At 47.0% G+C, this 24,790-nt stretch overlaps 2 protein-coding genes across 3 annotated transcripts in view; one reads left to right on the top strand and one right to left on the bottom strand.

The window, feature by feature from the left end:
• LOC140722508 (NACHT, LRR and PYD domains-containing protein 3-like) overlaps positions 1-832 on the top strand; it is an 863,879-nt gene extending 863,047 nt beyond the window's left edge. For both annotated transcript variants that reach the window (XM_073037233.1, XM_073037232.1), the window contains one exon: positions 77-832. In XM_073037233.1, the coding sequence (XP_072893334.1) occupies positions 77-164 (88 nt within the window). In that variant the 3' untranslated portion in view covers positions 165-832. The remainder of the gene's footprint in view (positions 1-76) is intronic.
• Positions 1-24,790, bottom strand: part of LOC140722503 (cell adhesion molecule CEACAM1-like) — a 392,933-nt gene that overhangs the window by 319,048 nt on the left and 49,095 nt on the right. The window lies entirely within an intron of this gene.

The raw sequence follows: 24,790 nt of genomic DNA on the forward strand, positions 1-24,790 counted from the left end.
CATTAACCCCGGTCCCCAGTTACTGACACTGTTGTGTGATCTGTTTATTTCATCTTTATTCTCCCATCTGTTTCAGGCTGTTGAGGAATCAGTTCAGTGAGACCGGGAGGAAGGAACTGAGATCTCTACAGGAACCCAGACCCGGACTGACAGTGTCCGTGTGAACATCTGAATGTGTGAACATCCCCGCCCGCGGGATGGGGACATTTGGCCGACTCCCCGCCCTCCCCTTTAACTCCCGCCCTTACCTTTAACGGCCGCGCGCCGGGGCTGATTCCCAACGGTTTTAACGGAACCGGCTCGAGCCTCGCGCTGTGTGCGTCGCTCGCAGCGGTCCCGCAGTGACGTGTTTCCGCCTGCAGTCCGCCGCAGCAGCTTCCGCCGGATGTGCGTGTTCGAGACTCCCCACGTGACACCCCGGGGAATTACCCGGACAGGAAGAGCCCGGGGGTCCGGGGCTCAGTCTGGGACACCGGTGTCCCGGGGTGGGGGGATGATCCCGGGAGAGAATCCTTTTGCTCCCTTTGCTGAGGACGGTGCATTCGGCAGCCTGGCCGATATAATGATGTTAAATGGACAAATCCCTCGGCAGTGACCCTGGATCTGCAGCGATCCCGGACACGGCCCTGAAGTGTGATTTTATAATCATCGGTTCCCCGATGCAGAGTGACGGTGAGAAACGGGACTGATTATTCAACCGGTCACTCCTTGTCGCCGGTCAGTTAATTGTGTGTGACTGTGAGCAGATCATTTATTCCCGCCCGTCAGCAGCTCACACATTGTTTCATTTATATTTCTCATAAAAAATCAATAAACCGCTGTATCTTCCTGACTTGTGTCGGACTCGAGTTTTATTTGAGGTTTCTGTTCCCTCCACACCCTGTGCACTGCAACAGTGGGTCGGAGCTCCTCACACTGACACAGCAGCGTCTCAGCTCCAGGCTGAGGGAGGTCGGACAAGCAGAGACTAGGAGCCCAGGATCTCATCTCCGCCAGATAGATAGATAGATACTTTATTCATCCCCATGGAGAAATTCAACATTTTTTCCAATGTCCCATACACTTATTGTAGCAAAACTAATTACATAAAAATACTTAACAGTAAACATATGATATGCATCTAAAATCACCCTCTCAAAAAGCATTAATAAATAGCTTTTAAAAAGTTCTTAAGTAGTTTACTTAATACATTGAGTCCTAATCCTGGCACTTTAACATATACTACTCCTGGCGGTTGAATTGTTAAGCCGAATGGCATTGGGGAGTAGTGATCTCTTCATCCTGTCTGAGGAGCATTGCATCGATAGCAACCTGTCGCTGAAACTGCTTCTCTGTCTCTGGATGGTGCTATGCAGAGAATGTTCAGGGTTTTCCATGATTGACCGTAGCCTACTCAGCGCCCTTCGCTCTGCTACCGATGTTAAACTCTCCAGTTCTTTGCCCACGACAGAGCCCACCTTCCTTACCAGCTTATTAAGACGTGAGGCGTCCCTCTTCTTAATGCTTCCTCCCCAACACGCCACCACAAAGAAGAGGGCGCTCTCCACAACTGACCTATAGAACATCTTCAGCATCTCACTACAGACATTGAATGACGCCAACCTTCTAAGGAAGTACAGTCGACTCTGTGCCCTCCTGCACAAGGCATCTGTGTTGGCAGTCCAGTCTAGCTTCTCGTCTAACTGCACTCCCAGATACTTGTAGGTCTTAACCTGCTCCACACATTCTCCATTAATGATCACTGGCTCCATATGAGGCCTAGGTCTCCTAAAGTCACCACCATCTCCTTGGTCTTGGTGATATTGAGACGCAGGTAGTTTGAGTTGCACCATATCACAAAGTCCTGTATCAGTTTCCTATACTTTTCCTCCTGTCCATTCCTGACACACCCCACTATGGCCGTGTCATCAGCGAACTTCTGCACATGGCAGGACTCCGAGTTATATTGGAAGTCTGATGTGTACAGGGTGAACAGGACCGGAGAGAGCACGGTCCCCTGCGGCGCTCCTGTGCTGCTGACCACCGTGTCAGACCTACAGTCTCCCACAACCGCACATACTGAGGTCTATCTGTCAAGTAGTCCATTTTAATGGGTTTCACGGCCTCACATCAGACCTCCCCGCTCCGGACCTGCTTCAATACTCACCGAAAGGAAAATCTTGGTGTCGCCCCGCAGAGAATGATCCGTCCCCGGCTCCCCGCCCCAAGGGGCGAGGGTGAGGACCCCCTCCCGATCCCGCTTCAACAAAGAACGAAAAACAACACCGCCCTTCCCGGACTGAGCATGCGCGATGTCGTCAGCGCGTCACCGGGTAAGTGGGCGGGGCCTCGGAACGAAGCTGCAGATCGATGGCTGCCCTGTGCTTTCAACCCCAGTGTTCCCCCCTCCCCCGCCATCCCCAACTCAATTTGACAGAATTAGAGAAAATGTATCAATTTTGATTCCTTTCAATGAGGCTGGTGACATGACTTCTATTATTCTTTATGTAAATAAGTGCCGTTGGGCATCACCCCTGAATGGACTTGTTCCACCATCCACGTGTTAAGACTCTTCCATCTGAGTAGCTCACCCACCTCTTCCATTTTCAAACACATCACCCTGAAAGTCTTCTGTATACAAAGGAATCAATGTTCCACTCTACGAAACTAGTCCTTGGAATGTAACAGTTGGTCCAGATGTGATCTGATTCAAACAGATTATCATTTTGTTTGCTCAATCCTCTTAACCTCTGTTACTGAAATCTAACTTGCTTACTCTATTTCCTAGTTTTGACAAAGGACATGGACATTAACTCCAATTCTCCTTGCAACACGAAAAATGCTGGAGGAATTCAGTGGGTCAATTAACATCATCGAGGGAAACAGACAGTCGATGCTTCAGGTCGAGACCCTTCAGCCTTTAAATTTCTGCAGCACTAAGGATGCTTTACAGAATACCTTTCTAGGCAAAATTAATGTTTATCTGGATAGTCAGCTTACCCTGTGATTTCCTCATCTCCTCTGTAGCTAAAGCACGACTCCCACGCTGAATGCTGCTTACATCAGTGGTCACATTGTTAACCCTCAGCTCTTGCCCCAGCGACTTCCGACCATAAGCGTTTTCACCAAGTCCTCCATTGACATCGTCTCTGCCTGTAAAGAAAATCACATTGCTCAGACAAGAAAAAAAAGCAGCAACCTTCTTTCTACTGATTCTTGCCATTAAAATTATAGTTGTGCCAAATTGAGACGTACAAGACAGCACTCGAAAATTATTCAATTGAACATTAACCTTATGGCTTGTAAATCAATCCCACTACCATTCTGGGAGAGAAAAGTATATCTGCACACATTGGAGTATGTTTTTTCCCTAAGAAAGGGATACTCATTGCTGGCACCAGGAACTGTTGACTATCTGTAAAACTGCTTTCTGAAAGGAACTATCCTTAACAAAGAAGCTTCTGCTATAAACAATTAAAAAAAAATACCAGATTTTTAAATCTTCTTTCAGGCCTTCAAGCAAATACTGTTACCTCTTGAATTGAAAGTATTGGAACATAGATCAATACAGCACAGTACAGGCCGCAATGTTACGCAATCCTTTTAACCCAATCCAAGATCAATCTAACCCTTCTTTCTCACATAGCACTCCAGTTTTCTTTTATCCATGTGCCTATGCACATGAATGTCTTAAATGTCCTGAATGTATCAGCCTCCATCATCATCCTCAGCAGTGTGTTCTGCGCACTGAGCACCGTGTTAAATTAAAAAAGGCGCTGGCTGTCCACTATCTCTGCCCTTTATCTTACACACCTATCAAATTGCATTTCATCCTCCTTCGCCCCATACAGAAAAGCCTTAGCTCACCAAACCTTTCCTCATTAGACATGCTCCAATCCAGGCAGCATCCTGGTAAATCTCCTCTGCATCCTCCCTTAAGGCTTCCACATCCTTCTAATGATAAGGTGACGGGTCTGGACACAAGACTCCAAGTGAAGTCTAAATAGTTTTACAGAGCTGCAGCATCACGGCTCTTGAACTCAAATCACCCGGCTGATGAAGGCCAGCACACCATATGCCTCCTTATTAACCTTATCAACTTGTGTGGCAACTTGAAGGGATCTATAGATGTGGACCACAAGATCCTTCTTTCCTCTACGCTGTCAAGAATCCTGGTAATACAGATTCAACTTTGTATCACTTCACACTTGGCAAGGATGAATTCCAGCTTCAATTCCACCTGCCATCTCTCAGCCCATCTGTACATCCTATCAGTGCCCATTGTACTTTATGACGAGCTTCTACACCATCTACAACATTATCAACCCTTGTTATCAAACTTACTAACCCACCCTTCAACTTTGACATTCAAGTTGTTTATAAAAATTACAAAAGAGCTGGGGTCCCAGAATAGATCCCTGTGGAAGGCCTCTAGTCACAGACCTCCAGGCAGAATACACTCCGTGTATTACTATCCTCTGTCTTCCATGGGCAAGCTAATTCTGCATACATGCAAAGCTTCCCTGGATCCCATGCCTACTGATTTTCTGACCTAACATTGGAAAGCTTGTTGAATGCCTTACTGAAATCCATATGCACAATTACTGCCCCATCTTCAGTTTGTAACTTCCACAAAGCAGTAAATCAAGCTCGTGATTTCCAACCTGCTTCACTCAAAACTATGCTGATTATCCCTAATCAGCCTGTCCTCCTCCAAATGCTCACAAATCCTGTCTCTAAGAATCCTCCCCCCATTAGTTTGCCCAGTATTGACGCAAGGCTCACTGGCCTGCAATTCCAAGGGTAATCCTTATTACCTTTCCTGAAGAAAAGGAAACATTTGCCACCCTCTGGTACAACTTCTAGTACTACGCCAGTGGCCGAGGATGCAAAGATCACTGCCAGTGATATGAATCTCCTCTTTCACTCCCATAGTAACTTGTGGTACAATCTATCCAGCCCCAGAGACTTACCTACCCTGATATATATTTTTTTAAAAGTTCCAAGACATCTTCTTTCTTAACCTTCATATGTTCCAGCACATTGAACTGTTCCTCACTGACTTCACATTTATCAAGATTCCCCTCACTGAAGCAAAATACTTAATGACCTCCCCCAACTCCTCTGACTCCAGGCATGTTTCTTCGCTCTTCCCTGATCAGTCCTGCCGTCACTCTAGCCATCCTCTTTTTCATATACTTGTAAAACATGGGGTTTTACCATAAGACACGGGTGTAGAATTAAGCTATATGGCCCATCGAGCCTGCTCCACCATTCAATCCTGGCTGATCCTTTTATTTCTCCCCTACTCCGCCCCACTCCCCAGCCTTCTCCCCGTAACCTTTGATGCCTTGTACACCCAACAACCTGGCCTCCACAGCTGCTTGTGGTAATAAGTTCCACAAATTCACCACCCTCTGGCTAAAGAAATTTCTCTGAATCTCGGTTTTAAATGGATCCCCAGCTATCCTGAGGCTGTGTCCTCTTGTCCTTGACTCCATCATTGTAAACATCCTTTCCACATCTACTCTGTCAAGGTCTTTCAACATTCAATGAGATCACCCCCCCCCCCACCCTTCTAAATTCCAGCAAGTACAGACCCAGAGCCATCAAACGTTCCTTGTACAATAACCCCTTCATTCCTGGAATCACCTTTGTGAACCTCCTCTGAACTTCTCTAATGCCAGTACATCTTTTCTTAAATGAGCCCAGAACTGTTCATATTCCTCAAGATGAGGCCTCACCAGTGCCTTATAAAGCTTCAGCATCACATCCCTGCTCATGTTCTAGACCTATTGAAATGAATGCTAACATTGCATTTGCCTTCCTCACCACCGACTACCTGCAAGTTAACCTTTAGGGTGCTCTGTACAAGGACTCCCAAATCCCTTTGCATCTCAGATGGTTGGATTTTCTCCCCATTTAGAAAACACTCTGCACATTTATTTCCTCTACCAAAGTGCATGACCAGGTGCAACCCGTCACTTTTGTACAGGTCATACCTCCCCCAGAATAGATCCCAATGATCCAAGAATCTTAACCCTGCCCCCTGAACCAGCTTCTCAGCCATGAATTTATCTGGCAAATCATCCAGTTTCTATGCTCGCTGGCACGTGGCACAGGCAGCAATTCAGAAATTACTACCCTGGAAGTCCTGCCTCTCAGCTTTTCACCTAGCTCACTAAATTCTCTTTTCAGGACCTCTTTGCTTTTCCTTCCTACGTCATTGGTACCTATAAATACCGAGACATCTGGCTGCTCTCCCTCCCTTTCCAAATGACGCAATGTGAGTCATCCCTGACTCTGGCACCTGGGAGGCAATGTACCATTACGGTGTCCCGTTCACGCTCAGAGAATCCCTTGCCTATTCTCCTGACTACTGACACTCTCCCACGTCACCACCACTCCTCTCTTCTCCCTCTTTCCCTTCTGCACCACAGATCTATGCTCAGTGCTAGCAGTCTGGTTTCTGTGGCATTCCCCTTGGAGGTCATACCCCACAACAGTATCCAAAGTGTGTTACTCATTGAGAGGAATGGCCACAGGGGTGCTCGGCGCTAACTGCCTATTCACTTTTCCATTTCTCCTGATAGTCACCCAACTACTTGCCTTCTGCAACTTTGGAATGACTACTTCCCTGCAAATCTGATCGATTATCTTCTCACTCTCCCATACAAGCAAGTCATCCAGCTGCTGTTCCAGATCCCTAGCATGGTCTTCAAGGAGCTGCAGCTGGATGCACTTCATGCAGAAGTAGCTCCTTGGGAGATCGAGTCTCTCAGGACTCCAACACCTAACAGGAACACACAACAGCCATTTACTACACTATGTACAGTGAGGGGAAAAAAGGGAACCTTAACAGAAGCTTACCCAGAGCCAACGCCTCTTTCGAGCTGAAGTCTTTCCTTAATCCTAAGCCTTCAAGTCCCCTCCTAGCACTGTTAAATCACTTCTTGAGCTCTTTCTTAGCTACCTTAGCTGATCTTTGTTTTCTAAACCTCAAGTACTCTTCCTTCTTCCTTGACTAAATGCTCCATTTCTCTTGTCAACCATGATTCTTTCATCTTATCATCCTTTACCTGCCTCATAAGGACAAACCTATCTAGAACCCTACGCAAGTGCTCCCTAAAAAATATTCAGATTTTCAATATACATTTGCTTGAGAACATCTGTTCTCAATTTATGCTCTCAAGTACCTGCTTAATACCATTGTAATCAACCATCCCCCATGAAATACTTTCCGATACTGTCTGCTCCTATTCTTGTCCAAGGCCAGCTAAAGGTCATAGAGCTGTGATCACTCCTGAAATCCTCACCCATCAAGAGAGTCGTCACCTGACCAGGTTCACTGCCTAGTCTAGATCCAGTATGGCCTCTCCTCTAGTTGGCCTGTCCACATATCACAACACTTTCCTGGGCATACCCAACAAATTCTGCCCCTCCTACATCTCTTACAACAGAAGTGCCAATCAAAATGAGGGAATCTGATTTCTCCCACGACTTTTCCCTGTTAATTTTATATCTTTCTAAAATTTGCCTACCAACCTGCTCCTTAGTGTCTACTGGGGGACCTATGGAATACTTGCAAAAGGATGATTGCTCCATTCCTGGTTCTGTTACCCACACAGACTCTGTAGATGATGCCTCGTGTCGCTCTCCCTTTATGTAGCTATGATATTTTCCCTCATTAGAAGTGTTCTCCCCAACTTCAATTCCCTCCCTCCCTGTCCTTTTTGACCCCAGAAAACACTCAGAAAAAGTGTTCTGAGAGGTTGGTGACCAACCATACCAATCGCTGCCTGAGCAGTGACTTAGATCCATTCCAATTTACCTTTCACCACCACAGGTCCATAGCAGAAGCCATTTCATTAGCTCTTCACTTACTACAGTTTTGCATTCAATACTATTAACCCCTCAAAACAAATCAATTTGCTTCAAGACTTAGGCCTCAACACCTACTTGTGCAACTGTTTATTATTTACTGTAATGCCAGTACTGTTTTTGTGCACTTTATGCAGTCCAGTGTAGGTCTGTAGTCTAGTATAGCTTTCTCTGTGTTTTTTTATTTACGTAGTTCAGTCTAGTTTTTTTACTGTGTCATGTAAACCATGGTCCTGAAAAACGTTGTCTCATTTTTACTATGCACTGTACCAGCAGTTATGGTTGAAATGACAATAAAAGTTGACTTGACTTGAATCGAATCCTCAATTTCCTCACATGCAGACCCTAGTCAGTTCAGATTGGCAACATCTCCTCCACAATCACCATCAACACTGGTGCACCTCAAGGTTGTATGATTAGTTCCCTGCCCTACTCACTTTGTACTGGGAGGCCAAGCAAAGCTTCAGTGCCAGATTTAAGTTTGCTGATGACACCACTGTCCTTGGGCAAAGCAGCATATAGGAGGGAGATTAGACACAGCTGACTGGTGCCCACAACAACAACTCTCATTCAACGTCAGCAAGACCAGGGAGCTGAGGAAACCGATGTCCAAGAGCCTGTCCTCATTGGAGGATCAGAGGTGAAGAGGGTCAGCAACTTCAAATTCCTTAGTGTTATCATTTCAGAGGATCTGTTCTGGGTCCAGCATAGCATGCAGTGCCATTACAAAGTACAAAGAAATGCCTCCACTTCCGTAGAAGTTTGCAAAGATTTGGTATCTAAAACTTTGAAAAACTCCAATAGATGTGAGGTGAAGAGTATATTGACTGGTTGCATCAAGACCTAGAATGGAAACACCAATGTACAGAAAAAGCCTACCAGAAGTAGTGGATACCTTGAACCTGCCTGTCCAGGTGGACCCATTGTCTCAGATTGCTCCTGCCCCACCGAGCATGCGCGTCACCAGGTAAGTGGGCGGATATATATCCACCAAACTCATTTCTGCATACCTTGATACCTTGAACCTGCCTGTCCAGGTGGACCCACCGTCTCAGATTGCTTCTGCCCCACAGAACTCATTTCTGCATACCTTGATACTGTCTTATCCCCCCCCCCCGCCATGCTCAATCCCTTCCCACCTGTGTTCGTGACACTTCTCACGCTTTGAATTTTTTCAATGATTTTAAGTTCCCTCGCCCCCACCGCCTTATTTTCTCCATGGACGTCCAGTCCCTATATACCTCCACCCCCGACCAGGAAGGTCTCAAAGCTCTCCGCTTCTTTTTGGATTCCAGTCCTAAACAATTCCCCTCTACAACCACTCTCCTCCGTCTAGCGGAATTAGTTCTTACTCTCAATAATTTATCCTTTGTCTCCTCCCACTTCCTCCAAACCAAGGGGGTAGCCATGGGCACCCGCATGGGTCCCAGTTATGTCTGCCTTTTTGTTGGTTATGTGGAACAGTCCACGTTCCAAGTCTATACGGGTATCCATCCCCCTCTTTTCCTTCGCTACATCGATGACTGCATTGGGTCTGGCTCCTGCACGCATGCTGAGCTCGTTGACTTCATTAACTTTCACCCTGCCCTCAAATTTACCTGGTCCATTTCCGACACCTCCCTCCCCTTTCTTGATCTTTCTGTCTCCATCTCTGGAGACGGCTTATCTACTGATATCTACTATAAGCCTACAGACTCTCACAGCTACCTGGACTATTATTCTTCCCACCCCGTCTCTTGCAAAAATGCTATCCCCTTTTCGCAATTCCTCCGTCTCCGCCGCATCTGCTCTCAGGATGAGGCTTTTCATTCCAGGACGAAGAAGATGTCTTCCTTTTTTAAACAAAGGGGCTCTGACGGTGGTGTCCGAAAAGAGGATGCTGTCCAAGTTGCATGCCATCTTGGACAATGACTCCCATCCACTCCATAATGTAATGGTTAGGCACAGGAGTACATTCAGCCAGAGACTTATTCCACCGAGATGTAACACTGAGCGTCATAGGAAGTCATTCCTGCCTGTGGCCATCAAACTCTACAACTCCTTCCTCAGAGTGTCAGACACCCTGAGCCAATAGGCGGGCCCTGGACTTATTTCCACTGGGCATGATTAACTTATTATTATTTATGGTTTTATATTGCAATATTTCTTCACTATTCTTGGTGGTGCGTCTGTAACGAAACCCAGTTTCCCTCGGGGTCAATAAAGTATGTCTGTCTGTCATCACCTCTGCTCTGAAACGCATCTCTCCCATTTCCCGCACATCTGCCCTCACCCCATCTGCCCACCACCCGACTCGGGATAGGGTTCCCCTTGTCCTCACCTACCACCCCACCAGCCTCCGGGTCCAACGTATAATTCTCCGTAACTTCCGCCACCTCCGACGGGATCCCGCTACCAAGCACATCTTTCCCTCCACATTCCCTTTCTGCTTTCCGCAGGGATCGCTCCCTATGCGACTCCCTTGTCCCCCCATCCCTCCCCACCGATCTCCCTCCTGGCACTTATCCTTGTAAACGGAACAAGTGCTACACCTGCCCTTACACTTCCTTCCTCACCACCATTCAGGGCCCCAGACAGTCCTTCCAGGTGAGGCGACACTTCACCTGTGAGTCGGCTGGTGTGGTATAATGTGTCCGGTGCTCCCGGTGTGGCCTTTGGTGAGACCCGACGCAGACTGGGAGACCATTTCGCTGAACACCTACGCTCGGTCTGCCAGGGAAAGCAGGATCTCCCAGTGGCCACACATTTTAATTCCACGTCCCATTCCCATTCTGATATGTCAATCCATGGCCTCCTCTACTGTCAAGATGAAGCCACACTCAGGTTGGAGGAACAATAACATATACCGGCTGGGTAGCCTCCAACCTGATGGCATGAACATTGACTTCTCTAACTTCAGTTAATGACCCTCCTCCCCTTCTTACCCCATCCCTGATATATTTAGTTTTTTTTCCACCCTCCTCCTTTTTTTCTCTCTTTCTGCCCGTCACTGTACCCGTTCTCCATCTCCCTCTGGTGCCCCCTCCCTCTTTCTTTCTCCCGAGGCCTCCCGTCCCATGATCCTTTCCCTTCTCCAGCTCTGTATCCCTTTCGCCAATCACCTTATAGCTCTCAGCTTCATCCCACCCCCTCAGGTCTTCTCCTATCATTTCGCATTTCCCTCCCCTCGTACTTTCAAATCTCTTACTATCTTTCCTTTCAGTCAGTCCTGACGAAGGGTCTCGGCCCGAAACGTCGACAGAGCTTCTCCCTGTAGATGCTGCCTGGCCTGCTGCGTTCCGTCAGCATTTTGTGTGTGCTGCAGATGCTGCGGATCCGCGGTAAAACGGGATCACGTGACGGGTGGAGGGTCTTCCACGTGACCCGGTGACTCCACTCCTCGTCCCTCACACGCTGCCCGACCTCCCCACCGCATCTCCCGCATTATTCCATGTTTACACCGGGTACACGTTTAACATTTTCCCTCCGTATATTCCCGTCCCATCCCTCCACCTCCCTGGGTCACTGTTACGGGTTCGAATCCCGTTCCGATCCGACTGACATTTTAGATCCAGAACAGAATTGTGCAGGTTTCATGTAAATCAGTCTATGTTTATAAACACTAATTTCTATTCACATTCCTCCTGCCTCACTGGACAGGAACACTGAGACATCAACTGAGAAACAGCAGGAGGAGGCCATTCAGCCCCTCTAACCATCAACAAGATGGCGGCTGCTCTCCCATCTCGGCCACATGTTTCTGCCCGATCCTCATTTCCTCCATCCCTTCAGTCTCCACACATCTGCCGGCCTCTGTTTTACGTGGGGACGATCACCGAGTCTTCACCGCCCTCTGTGGTGGGGATTTACAGACATTCAACACCCTCGGAGTGGAGGCAGTTCCCCTCATCTCAGTCCCGGACCGTCCACTCCTTTTTTCAGAGACTGGGATCCCTGGTTCAGCCGGTAATGATGTGAATCTCAATGTGTTCACCTCTCAGTCCCCGATTCTCTAAATGAAAGGGTTATCGCATTTGATCTTTCTCCATATGATGACCCCACCACTCCAGGGATCAGTCTGGTGAATCTTCATCACACTCTCTATAACAAATACCCTCTTTGTTCATCCTCTATGGAATTAATTTCCATCTTCTGCAGCCCCGTGTTGCCCCAACCACTCACCTCCCACCCCGTCACTATTTCCACCTCCCCACCTCCCCCCTCACCCGGATCCACCTCTCACTCCCCAGCTCTTGCCCCATACCCACCCCTCACCTCTTTCCTCGGACTATTTCCCGTCCACTTTCAGTCCAGAGGGAGGGTCTCGGCCCGAAGTGTTGACGGTCCATTTCCCTCCACAGATGCTGCCCGACCCTCCGGCAGTTTGTCCTTTGGTCTGTGTAACCCGTGTTAGTGTGGGGAGCGGGATTTTACACCATATTCCAGGTACAATCCCAACAAAGCACAAATAATTGTCACTCTGCCCGACCCTCCGGCAGTTTGTACTTTGGTCTGTATAACCCGTGTTAGTGTGGGGATCGGGATTTTACACCATATTCCAGGTACAATCCCAACAAAACACAAATAATTGTCACTCTGCCCCGACCCTCCGGCAGTTTGTCCTTTGGTCTGTATAACCCGTGTTAGTGTGGGGATCGGGATTTTACACCATATTCCAGGTACAATCCCAACAAAACACAAATAATTGTCACTCTGCCCCGACCCTCCGGCAGTTTGTCCTTTGGTCTGTATAACCCGTGTTAGTGTGGGGATCGGGATTTTACACCATATTCCAGCTACAATCACAACAAAACACAAATAATTGTCACTCTGCCCCGACCCTCCGGCAGTTTGTCCTTTGGTCTGTATAATCCGTGTTAGTGTGGGGATCGGGATTTTACACCATGTTCCAGGTACAATCCCAACAAAACACAAATAATTGTCACTCTGCCCCGACCGTCCGGCAGTTTGTCCTTTGGTCTGTATAACCCGTGTTAGTGTGGGGATCGGGATTTTACACCATATTCCAGGTACAATCCCAACAAAACACAAATAATTGTCACCCTGCCCGACCCTCCGGCAGTTTGTCCTTTGGTCTGTATAACCCGTGTTAGTGTGGGGATCGGGATTTTACACCATATTCCAGGTACAATCCCAACAAAACACAAATAATTGTCACTCTGCCCCGACCCTCCGGCAGTTTGTACTTTGGTCTGTATAACCCGTGTTAGTGTGGGGATCGGGATTTTACACCATATTCCAGGTACAATCCCAACAAAACACAAATAATTGTCACTCTGCCCCGACCCTCTGGCAGTTTGTCCTTTGGTCTGTATAATCCGTGTTAGTGTGGGGATCGGGATTTTACACCATGTTCCAGGTACAATCCCAACAAAACACAAATAATTGTCACTCTGCTCGACCCTCCGGCAGTTTATCCTTTGGTCTGTGTAACCCGTGTTAGTGTGGGGATCGGGATTTTACACCATATTCCAGGTACAATCTCAACAAAACTCAAATAATTGTCACTCTGCCCCGACCCTCCGGCAGTTTGTCCTTTGGTCTGTATAACCCGTGTTAGTGTGGGGATCGGGATTTTACACCATATTCCAGGTACAATCTCAACAAAACACAAATAATTGTCACTCTGCCCGACCCTCCGGCAGTTTGTCCTTTGGTCTGTATAACCCGTGTTAGTGTGGGGTTCGGGATTTTACACCATATTCCAGGTACAATCTCAACAAAACACAAATAATTGTCACTCTGCCCGACCCTCCGGCAGTTGGTACTTTGGTCTGTATAACCCGTGTTAGTGTGGGGTTCGGGATTTTACACCATATTCCAGGTACAATCTCAACAAAACACAAATAATTGTCACTCTGCCCGACCCTCCGGCAGTTTGTCCTTTGATCTGTATAACCCGTGTTAGTGTGGGGATCGGGATTTTACACCATATTCCAGGTACAATCCCAACAAAGCACAAATAATTGTCACTCTGCCCGACCCTCCGGCAGTTTGTCCTTTGATCTGTATAACCCGTGTTAGTGTGGGGATCGGGATTTTACACCATATTCCAGGTACAATCTCAACAAAACACAAATAATTGTCACTCTGCCCGACCCTCCGGCAGTTTGTCCTTTGGTCTGTATAACCCGTGTTAGTGTGGGGATCGGGATTTTACACCATATTCCAGGTACAATCTCAACAAAACACAAATAATTGTCACTCTGCCCGACCCTCCGGCAGTTTGTCCTTTGATCTGTATAACCCGTGTTAGTGTGGGGATGGGATTTTACACCATATTCCAGGTACAATCTCAACAAAACACAAATAATTGTCACTCTGCCCGACCCTCCGGCAGTTTGTCCTTTGGTCTGTATAACCCGTGTTAGTGTGGGGGTCGGGATTTTACACCATATTCCAGGTACAATCTCAACAATACACAAATAATTATCACTCTGCCCGGACCCACCGGCATTTTGTCCTTTGGTCTGTATAACCCGTGTTAGTGTGGGGATCGGGATTTTACACCATATTCCAGGTACAATCCCAACAAAACACAAATAATTGTCACTCTGCCCCCACCCTCCGGCAGTTTGTCCTTTGGTCTGTATAACCCGTGTTAGTGTGGGGATCGGGATTTTACACCATATTCCAGGTACAATCCCAACAAAACACCAATAATTGTCACTCTGCCCGACCCTCCGGCAGTTTGTCCTTTGGTCTGTATAACCCGTATTAGTGTGGGGATCGGGATTTTACACCATATTCCAGGTACAATCCCAACAAAACACAAATAATTGTCACTCTGCCCGACCCTCCGGCAGTTTGTCCTTTGGTCTGTATAACACGTGTTAATGTGGGGATCGGGATTTTACACCATATTCCAGGTACAATCCCAACAAAGCACAAATAATTGTCACTCTGCCCGACCCTCCGGCAGTTTGTCCTTTGGTCTGTATAACCTGTGTTAGTGTGGGGATCGGGATTTTACACCGTATTCCAGGTACAATCCCAACAAAACACAAATAATTGTCACTCTGCCCCGACCCTCCGGCAGTTTGTCCTTTGGTCTATATAACACGTGTTAGTGTGGGGATCGGGATTTTACACCATATTCCAGGTACAATCTCAACAAAACACAAATAAATGTCACTCTGCCCGACCCTTCGGCAGTTTGTCCTTTGGTCTGTGTATCCCGTGTTAGTGTGGGGATCGGGATTTTACACCATATTCCAGGGACAATCCCAACAAAACACAAATAATTGTCACCCTGCCCCGACCCTCCGGCAGTTTGTCCTTTGGTCTGTATAACCCGTGTTAAGTGTGGGGATCGGGATTTTACACCATATTCCAGGTACAATCCCAACAAAGCACAAATAATTGCCACTCTGCCCGACACTCGGGCAGTTTGTCCTTTGGTCTGTATAACCCGTGTTAGTGTGGGGATCGGGATTTTACACCATATTCCAGGTACAATCCCAACAAAACACAAATAATTGTCACTCTGCCCCGACCCTCCGGCAGTTTGTCCTTTGGTATGTATAACCCGTGTTAGTGTGGGGATCGGGATTTTACACCATATTCCAGGTACAATCTCAACAAAACACAAATAATTGTCACTCTGCCCGACCCTCCGGCAGTTTGTCCTTTGGTCTGTATAACCCGTGTTAGTGTGGGGTTCGGGATTTTACACCATATTCCAGGTACAATCTCAACAAAACACAAATAATTGTCACTCTGCCCGACCCTCCGGCAGTTTGTCCTTTGGTCTGTATAACCCGTGTTAGTGTGGGGGTCGGGATTTTACACCATATTCCAGGTACAATCTCAACAATACACAAATAATTATCACTCTGCCCGGACCCTCCGGCATTTTGTCCTTTGGTCTGTATAACCCGTGTTAGTGTGGGGATCGGGATTTTACACCATATTCCAGGTACAATCCCAACAAAACACAAATAATTGTCACTCTGCCCCCACCCTCCGGCAGTTTGTCCTTTGGTCTGTATAACCCGTGTTAGTGTGGGGATCGGGATTTTACACCATATTCCAGGTACAATCCCAACAAAACACCAATAATTGTCACTCTGCCCGACCCTCCGGCAGTTTGTCCTTTGGTCTGTATAACCCGTATTAGTGTGGGGATCGGGATTTTACACCATATTCCAGGTACAATCCCAACAAAACACAAATAATTGTCACTCTGCCCGACCCTCCGGCAGTTTGTCCTTTGGTCTGTATAACACGTGTTAATGTGGGGATCGGGATTTTACACCATATTCCAGGTACAATCCCAACAAAGCACAAATAATTGTCACTCTGCCCGACCCTCCGGCAGTTTGTCCTTTGGTCTGTATAACCTGTGTTAGTGTGGGGATCTGGATTTTACACCGTATTCCAGGTACAATCCCAACAAAACACAAATAATTGTCACTCTGCCCCGACCCTCCGGCAGTTTGTCCTTTGGTCTATATAACACGTGTTAGTGTGGGGATCGGGATTTTACACCATATTCCAGGTACAATCTCAACAAAACACAAATAAATGTCACTCTGCCCGACCCTTCGGCAGTTTGTCCTTTGGTCTGTGTATCCCGTGTTAGTGTGGGGATCGGGATTTTACACCATATTCCAGGTACAATCCCAACAAAACACAAATAATTGTCACCCTGCCCCGACCCTCCGGCAGTTTGTCCTTTGGTCTGTATAACCCGTGTTAGTGTGGGGATCGGGATTTTACACCATATTCCAGGTACAATCCCAACAAAGCACAAATAATTGCCACTCTGCCCGACACTCGGGCAGTTTGTCCTTTGGTCTGTATAACCCGTGTTAGTGTGGGGATCGGGATTTTACACCATATTCCAGGTACAATCCCAACAAAACACAAATAATTGTCACTCTGCCCCGACCCTCCGGCAGTTTGTCCTTTGGTCTGTATAACCCGTGTTAGTGTGGGGATCGGGATTTTACACCATATTCCAGGTACAATCTCAACAAAACACAAATAATTGTCACTCTGCCCGACCCTCCGGCAGTTTGTCCTTTGGTCTGTATAACCCGTGTTAGTGTGGGGTTCGGGATTTTACACCATATTCCAGGTACAATCTCAACAAAACACAAATAATTGTCACTCTGCCCGACCCTCCGGCAGTTTGTCCTTTGGTCTGTATAACCCGTGTTAGTGTGGGGGTCGGGATTTTACACCATATTCCAGGTACAATCTCAACAATACACAAATAATTATCACTCTGCCCGGACCCTCCGGCATTTTGTCCTTTGGTCTGTATAACCCGTGTTAGTGTGGGGATCGGGATTTTACACCATATTCCAGGTACAATCCCAACAAAACACAAATAATTGTCACTCTGCCCGGAACCTCCGGCAGTTTGTCCTTTGGTCAGTATAACCAGTGTTAGTGTGGGGATCGGGATTTTACACCATATTCCAGGTACAATCCCAACAAAACACAAATAATTGTCACCCTGCCCGGACCATCGGCAGTTTGTCCTTTGGTCTGTATAACCCGTGTTAGTGTCGGGATCGGGATTTTACACGATATTCCAGGTACAATCCCAACAAAACACAAATAATTGTCACTCTGCCCCGACCCTCCTGCAGTTTGTCCTTTGGTCTGTATAACCCGTGTTAGTGACGGGATCGGGATTTTACACCATATTCCAGGTACAATCCCAACAAAACACAAATAATTGTCACTCTGCCCCGACCCTCCTGCAGTTTGTCCTTTGGTCTGTATAACCCGTGTTAGTGTGGGGATCGGGATTTTACACCATATTCCAGGTACAATCCCAATAAAACACAAATAATTGTCACTCTGCCCCGACCCTCCGGCAGTTTGTCCGTTGGTCTGTATAACCCGTGTTAGTGTGGGGATCGGGATTTTACACCATATTCCAGGTACAATCTCAACAAAACACAAATAATTGTCACTCTGCCCGACCCTCCGGCAGTTTGTCCTTTGGTCTGTATAACCCGTGTTAGTGTGGGGTTCGGGATTTTACACCATATTCCAGGTACAATCTCAACAAAACACAAATAATTGTCACTCTGCCCGACCCTCCGGCAGTTTGTCCTTTGGTCTGTATAACCCGGGTTAGTGTGGGGATCGGGATTTTACACCATATTCCAGGTACAATCACAACAAAACACAAATAATTGTCACTCTGCCCCGACCCTCCGGCAGTTTGTCCTTTGGTCTGTATAACCCGTGTTAGTGTGGGGATCGGGATTTTACACCATATTCCAGGTACAATCTCAACAAAACACAAATAATTGTCACTCTGCCCGACCCTCCGGCAGTTTGTCCTTTGGTCTGTATAACCCGTGTTAGTGTGGGGTTCGGGATTTTACACCATATTCCAGGTACAATCTCAACAAAACACAAATAATTGTCACTCTGCCCGACCCTCCGGCAGTTGGTACTTTGGTCTGTATAACCCGTGTTAGTGTGGGGTTCGGGATTTTACACCATATTCCAGGTACAATCTCAACAAAACACAAATAATTGTCACTCTGCCCGACCCTCCGGCAGTTTGTCCTTTGATCTGTATAACCCGTGTTAGTGTGGGGATCGGGATTTTACACCATATTCCAGGTACAATCCCAACAAAGCACAAATAATTGTCACTCTGCCCGACCCTCCGGCAGTTTGTCCTTTGATCTGTATAACCCGTGTTAGTGTGGGGATCGGGATTTTACACCATATTCCAGGTACAATCTCAACAAAACACAAATAATTGTCACTCTGCCCGACCCTCCGGCAGTTTGTCCTTTGGTCTGTATAACCCGTGTTAGTGTGGGGGTCGGGATTTTACACCATATTCCAGGTACAATCTCAACAAAACACAAATAATTGTCACTCTGCCCGACCCTCCGGCAGTTTGTCCTTTGATCTGTATAACCCGTGTTAGTGTGGGGATCGGGATTTTACACCATATTCCAGGTACAATCTCAACAAAACACAAATAATTGTCACTCTGCCCGACCCTCCGGCAGTTTGTCCTTTGGTCTGTATAACCCGTGTTAGTGTGGGGGTCGGGATTTTACACCATATTCCAGGTACAATCCCAACAAAACACCAATAATTGTCACTCTGCCCGACCCTCCGGCAGTTTGTCCTTTGGTCTGTATAACCCGTATTAGTGTGGGGATCGGGATTTTACACCATATTCCAGGTACAATCCCAACAAAACACAAATAATTGTCACTCTGCCCGACCCTCCGGCAGTTTGTCCTTTGGTCTGTATAACACGTGTTAATGTGGGGATCGGGATTTTACACCATATTCCAGGTACAATCCCAACAAAGCACAAATAATTGTCACTCTGCCCGACCCTCCGGCAGTTTGTCCTTTGGTCTGTATAACCTGTGTTAGTGTGGGGATCGGGATTTTACACCGTATTCCAGGTACAATCCCAACAAAACACAAATAATTGTCACTCTGCCCCGACCCTCCGGCAGTTTGTCCTTTGGTCTATATAACACGTGTTAGTGTGGGGATCGGGATTTTACACCATATTCCAGGTACAATCTCAACAAAACACAAATAAATGTCACTCTGCCCGACCCTTCGGCAGTTTGTCCTTTGGTCTGTGTATCCCGTGTTAGTGTGGGGATCGGGATTTTACACCATATTCCAGGTACAATCCCAACAAAACACAAATAATTGTCACCCTGCCCCGACCCTCCGGCAGTTTGTCCTTTGGTCTGTATAACCCGTGTTAAGTGTGGGGATCGGGATTTTACACCATATTCCAGGTACAATCCCAACAAAGCACAAATAATTGCCACTCTGCCCGACACTCGGGCAGTTTGTCCTTTGGTCTGTATAACCCGTGTTAGTGTGGGGATCGGGATTTTACACCATATTCCAGGTACAATCCCAACAAAACACAAATAATTGTCACTCTGCCCCGACCCTCCGGCAGTTTGTCCTTTGGTCTGTATAACCCGTGTTAGTGTGGGGATCGGGATTTTACACCATATTCCAGGTACAATCTCAACAAAACACAAATAATTGTCACTCTGCCCGACCCTCCGGCAGTTTGTCCTTTGGTCTGTATAACCCGTGTTAGTGTGGGGTTCGGGATTTTACACCATATTCCAGGTACAATCTCAACAAAACACAAATAATTGTCACTCTGCCCGACCCTCCGGCAGTTTGTCCTTTGGTCTGTATAACCCGTGTTAGTGTGGGGGTCGGGATTTTACACCATATTCCAGGTACAATCTCAACAATACACAAATAATTATCACTCTGCCCGGACCCTCCGGCATTTTGTCCTTTGGTCTGTATAACCCGTGTTAGTGTGGGGATCGGGATTTTACACCATATTCCAGGTACAATCCCAACAAAACACAAATAATTGTCACTCTGCCCGACCCTCCGGCAGTTTGTCCTTTGGTCTGTATAACCCGTGTTAGTGTGGGGATCGGGATTTTACACCATATTCCAGGTACAATCCCAACAAAACACAAATAATTGTCACTCTGCCCCCACCCTCCGGCAGTTTGTCCTTTGGTCTGTATAACCCGTGTTAGTGTGGGGATCGGGATTTTACACCATATTCCAGGTACAATCCCAATAAAACACCAATAATTGTCACTCTGCCTGACCCTCCGGCAGTTTGTCCTTTGGTCTGTATAACCCGTATTAGTGTGGGGATCGGGATTTTACACCATATTCCAGGTACAATCCCAACAAAACACAAATAATTGTCACTCTGCCCGACCCTCCGGCAGTTTGTCCTTTGGTCTGTATAACACGTGTTAGTGTGGGGATCGGGATTTTACACCATATTCCTGGTACAATCTCAACAAAACACAAATAATTGTCACTCTGCCCGACCCTTCGGCAGTTTGTCCTTTGGTCTGTGTATCCCGTGTTAGTGTGGGGATCGGGATTTTACACCATATTCCAGGTACAATCCCAACAAAACACAAATAATTGTCACCCTGCCCCGACCCTCCGGCAGTTTGTCCTTTGGTCTGTATAACCCGTGTTAGTGTGGGGATCGGGATTTTACACCATATTCCAGGTACAATCCCAACAAAGCACAAATAATTGCCACTCTGCCCGACCCTCGGGCAGTTTGTCCTTTGGTCTGTATAACCCGTGTTAGTGTGGGGATCGGAATTTTACACCATATTCCAGGTACAATCCCAACAAAGCACAAATAATTGTCACTCTGCCCCGACCCTCCGGCAGTTTGTCCTTTGGTCTGTATAACCCGTGCTAGTGTGGGGATCGGGATTTTACACCATATTCCAGGAACAATCCCAACAAAACACAAATAATTGTCACTCTGCCCGACCCTCCGGCAGTTTGTCCTTTGGTCTGTATAACCCGTGTTAGTGTGGGGATCGGGATTTTACACCATATTCCAGGTACAATCCCAACAAAACACAAATAATTGTCACTCTGCCCCGACCCTCCGGCAGTTTGTCCTTTGGTCTGTATAACCCGTGTTAGTGTGGGGATCGGGATTTTACACCATATTCCAGGTACAATCCCAACAAAACACAAATAATTGTCACCCTGCCCGGACCATCGGCAGTTTGTCCTTTGGTCTGTGTAACCCGTGTTAGTGTGGGGATCGGGATTTTACACCATATTCCAGGTACATTCCCAACAAAGCACAAATAATTTTCACTCTGCCCGACCCTCCGGCAGTTTGTCCTTTGGTCTGTATAACCCGTATTAGTGTGGGGATCGGGATTTTACACCATATTCCAGGTACAATCCCAACAAAACACAAATAATTGTCACTCTGCCCGACCCTCCGGCAGTTTGTCCTTTGGTTTGTATAACCCGTGTTAGTGTGGGGTTCGGGATTTTACACCATATTCCAGGTACAATCCCAACAAAGCACAAATAATTGTCACTCTGCCCGACCCTCGGGCAGTTTGTCCTTTGTTCTGTATAACCCGTGTTATTGTGGGGATCGGGATTTTACACCATATTCCAGGTACAATCCCAACAAAGCACAAATAATTGTCACTCTGCCCCGACCCTCCGGCAGTTTGTCCTTTGGTCTGTGTAACCCGTGTTAGTGTGGGGATCGGGATTTTACACCATATTCCAGGTACAATCACAACAAAACACAAATAATTGTCACTCTGCCCGACCCTCCGGCAGTTTGTCCTTTGGTCTGTATAACCCGTGTTAGTGTGGGGATCGGGATTTTACACCATATTCCAGGTACAATCCCAACAAAGCACAAATAATTGTCACTCTGCCCCGACCCTCCGGCAGTTTGTCCTTTGGTCTGTGTAACCCGTGTTAGTGTGGGGATCGGGATTTTACACCATATTCCAGGTACAATCACAACAAAACACAAATAATTGTCACTCTGCCCGACCCTCCGGCAGTTTGTCCTTTGGTCTGTATAACCCGTGTTAGTGTGGGGATCGGGATTTTACACCATATTCCAGGTACAATCACAACAAAACACAAATAATTGTCACCCTGCCCCGACCCTCCGGCAGTTTGTCCTTTGGTCTGTATAACCCGTGTTAGTGTGGGGATCGGGATTTTACACCATATTCCAGGTACAATCCCAACAAAACACAAATAATTGTCACCCTGCCCCGACCCTCCGGCAGTTTGTCCTTTGGTCTGTATCACCCGTGTTAGTGTGGGGATCGGGATTTTACACCATATTCCAGGTACAATCCCAACAAAACACAAATAATTGTCACCCTGCCCCGACCCTCCGGCAGTTTGTCCTTTGGTCTGTATCACCCGTGTTAGTGTGGGGATCGGGATTTTACACCATATTCCAGGTAGAATCTCAAAAAAACACAAATAATTGTCACCCTGCCCCGACCCTCCGGCAGTTTGTCCTTTGGTCTATATAACACGTGTTAGTGTGGGGATCGGGATTTTACACCATATTCCAGGTACAATCCCAACAAAACACAAATAATTGTCACCCTGCCCCGACCCTCCGGCAGTTTGTCCTTTGGTCTGTATCACCCGTGTTAGTGTGGGGATCGGGATTTTACACCATATTCCAGGTAGAATCTCAAAAAAACACAAATAATTGTCACCCTGCCCCGACCCTCCGGCAGTTTGTCCTTTGGTCTGTATAACCCGTGTTAGTGTGGGGATCGGGATTTTACACCATATTCCAGGTACAATCTCAACAAAACACAAATAATTGTCACTCTGCCCGACCCTCCTGCAGTTTGTCCTTTGGTCTGTATAACCCGTGTTAGTGTGGGGATCGGGATTTTACACCATATTCCAGGTACAATCCCAACAAAACACAAATAATTGTCACTCTGCCCGACCCTCCGGCAGTTTGTCCTTTGGTCTGTATAACCCGTGTTAGTGTGGGGATCGGGATTTTACACCATATTCCAGGTACAATCCCAACAAAACACAAATAATTGTCACTCTGCCCGACCCTCCGGCAGTTTGTCCTTTGGTCTGTATAACCCGTGTTAGTGTGGGGATCGGGATTTTACACCATATTCCAGGTACAATCCCAATAAAACACAAATAATTGTCACTCTGCCCGACCCTCCGGCCGTTTGTCCTTTGGTCTGTATAACCCGTGTTAGTGTGGGGATCGGGATTTTACACCATATTCCAGGTACAATCCCAACAAAACACAAATAATTGTCACTCTGCCCGACCCTCTGGCAGTTTGTCCTTTGGTCTGTGTAACCCGTGTTAGTGTGGGGATCGGGATTTTACACCATATTCCAGGTACAATCACAACAAAGCACAAATAATTGTCACTCTGCCCCGACCCTCCGGCAGTTTGTCCTTTGGTCTGTATAACCCGTGTTAGTGTGGGGATCGGGATTTTACACCATATTCCAGGTACAATCCCAACAAAACACAAATAATTGTCACCCTGCCCCGACCCTCCGGCAGTTTGTCCTTTGGTCTGTATAACCCGTGTTAGTGTGGGGATCGGGATTTTACACCATATTCCAGGTACAATCTCAACAAAACACAAATAATTGTCACCCTGACCGACCCTCCGGCAGTTTGTCCTTTGGTCTGTATAACCCGTGTTAGTGTGGTGATCGGGATTTTACACCATATTCCAGGTACAATCCCAACAAAACACAAATAATTGTCACTCTGCCCCGACCCTCCGGCAGTTTGTCCTTTTGTCTGAATAACCTGTGTTAGTGTGGGGATCGGGATTTTACACCATATTCCAGGTACAGTCCCAACAAAACACAAATAATTGTCATTCGGCCCCTACCCTCCGGCAGTTTGTCCTTTGGTCTGTATAACCCGTGTTAGTGTGGGGATCGGGATTTTTCACCATATTCCAGGTACAATCCCAACAAAACACAAATAATTGTCACTCTGCCAGGACCCTCCGGCAGTTTGTCCTCTGGTCTGTATAACCCGTGTTAATGTGGGGATCGGGATTTTACACCATATTCCAGGTACAATCACAACAAAACACAAATAATTGTCACTCTGCCCCGACCCTCCGGCAGTTTGTTCTTTGGTCTGTATAACCCGTGTTAGTGTGGGGATCGGGATTTTACACCATATTCCAGGTACAGTCCCAACAAAACACAAATAATTGTCATTCGGCCCCTACCCTCCGGCAGTTTCTCCTTTGGTCTGTATAACCCGTGTTAGTGTGGGGATCGGGATTTTTCACCATATTCCAGGTACAATCCCAACAAAACACAAATAATTGTCACTCTGCCCGGACCCTCCGGCAGTTTGTCCTCTGGTCTGTATAACCCGTGTTAATGTGGGGATCGGGATTTTACACCATATTCCAGGTACAATCCCAACAAAACACAAATAATTGTCACTCTGCCCCGACCCTCCGGCAGTTTGTTCTTTGGTCTGTATAACCCGTGTTAGTGTGGGGATCGGGATTTTACACCATATTCCAGGTACAATCACAACAAAACACAAATAATTGTCACTCTGCCCCGAC

The sequence above is a fragment of the Hemitrygon akajei genome, unplaced genomic scaffold (genome assembly GCF_048418815.1).
Source record: "Hemitrygon akajei unplaced genomic scaffold, sHemAka1.3 Scf000078, whole genome shotgun sequence".
NCBI lineage: Eukaryota > Metazoa > Chordata > Chondrichthyes > Myliobatiformes > Dasyatidae > Hemitrygon > Hemitrygon akajei.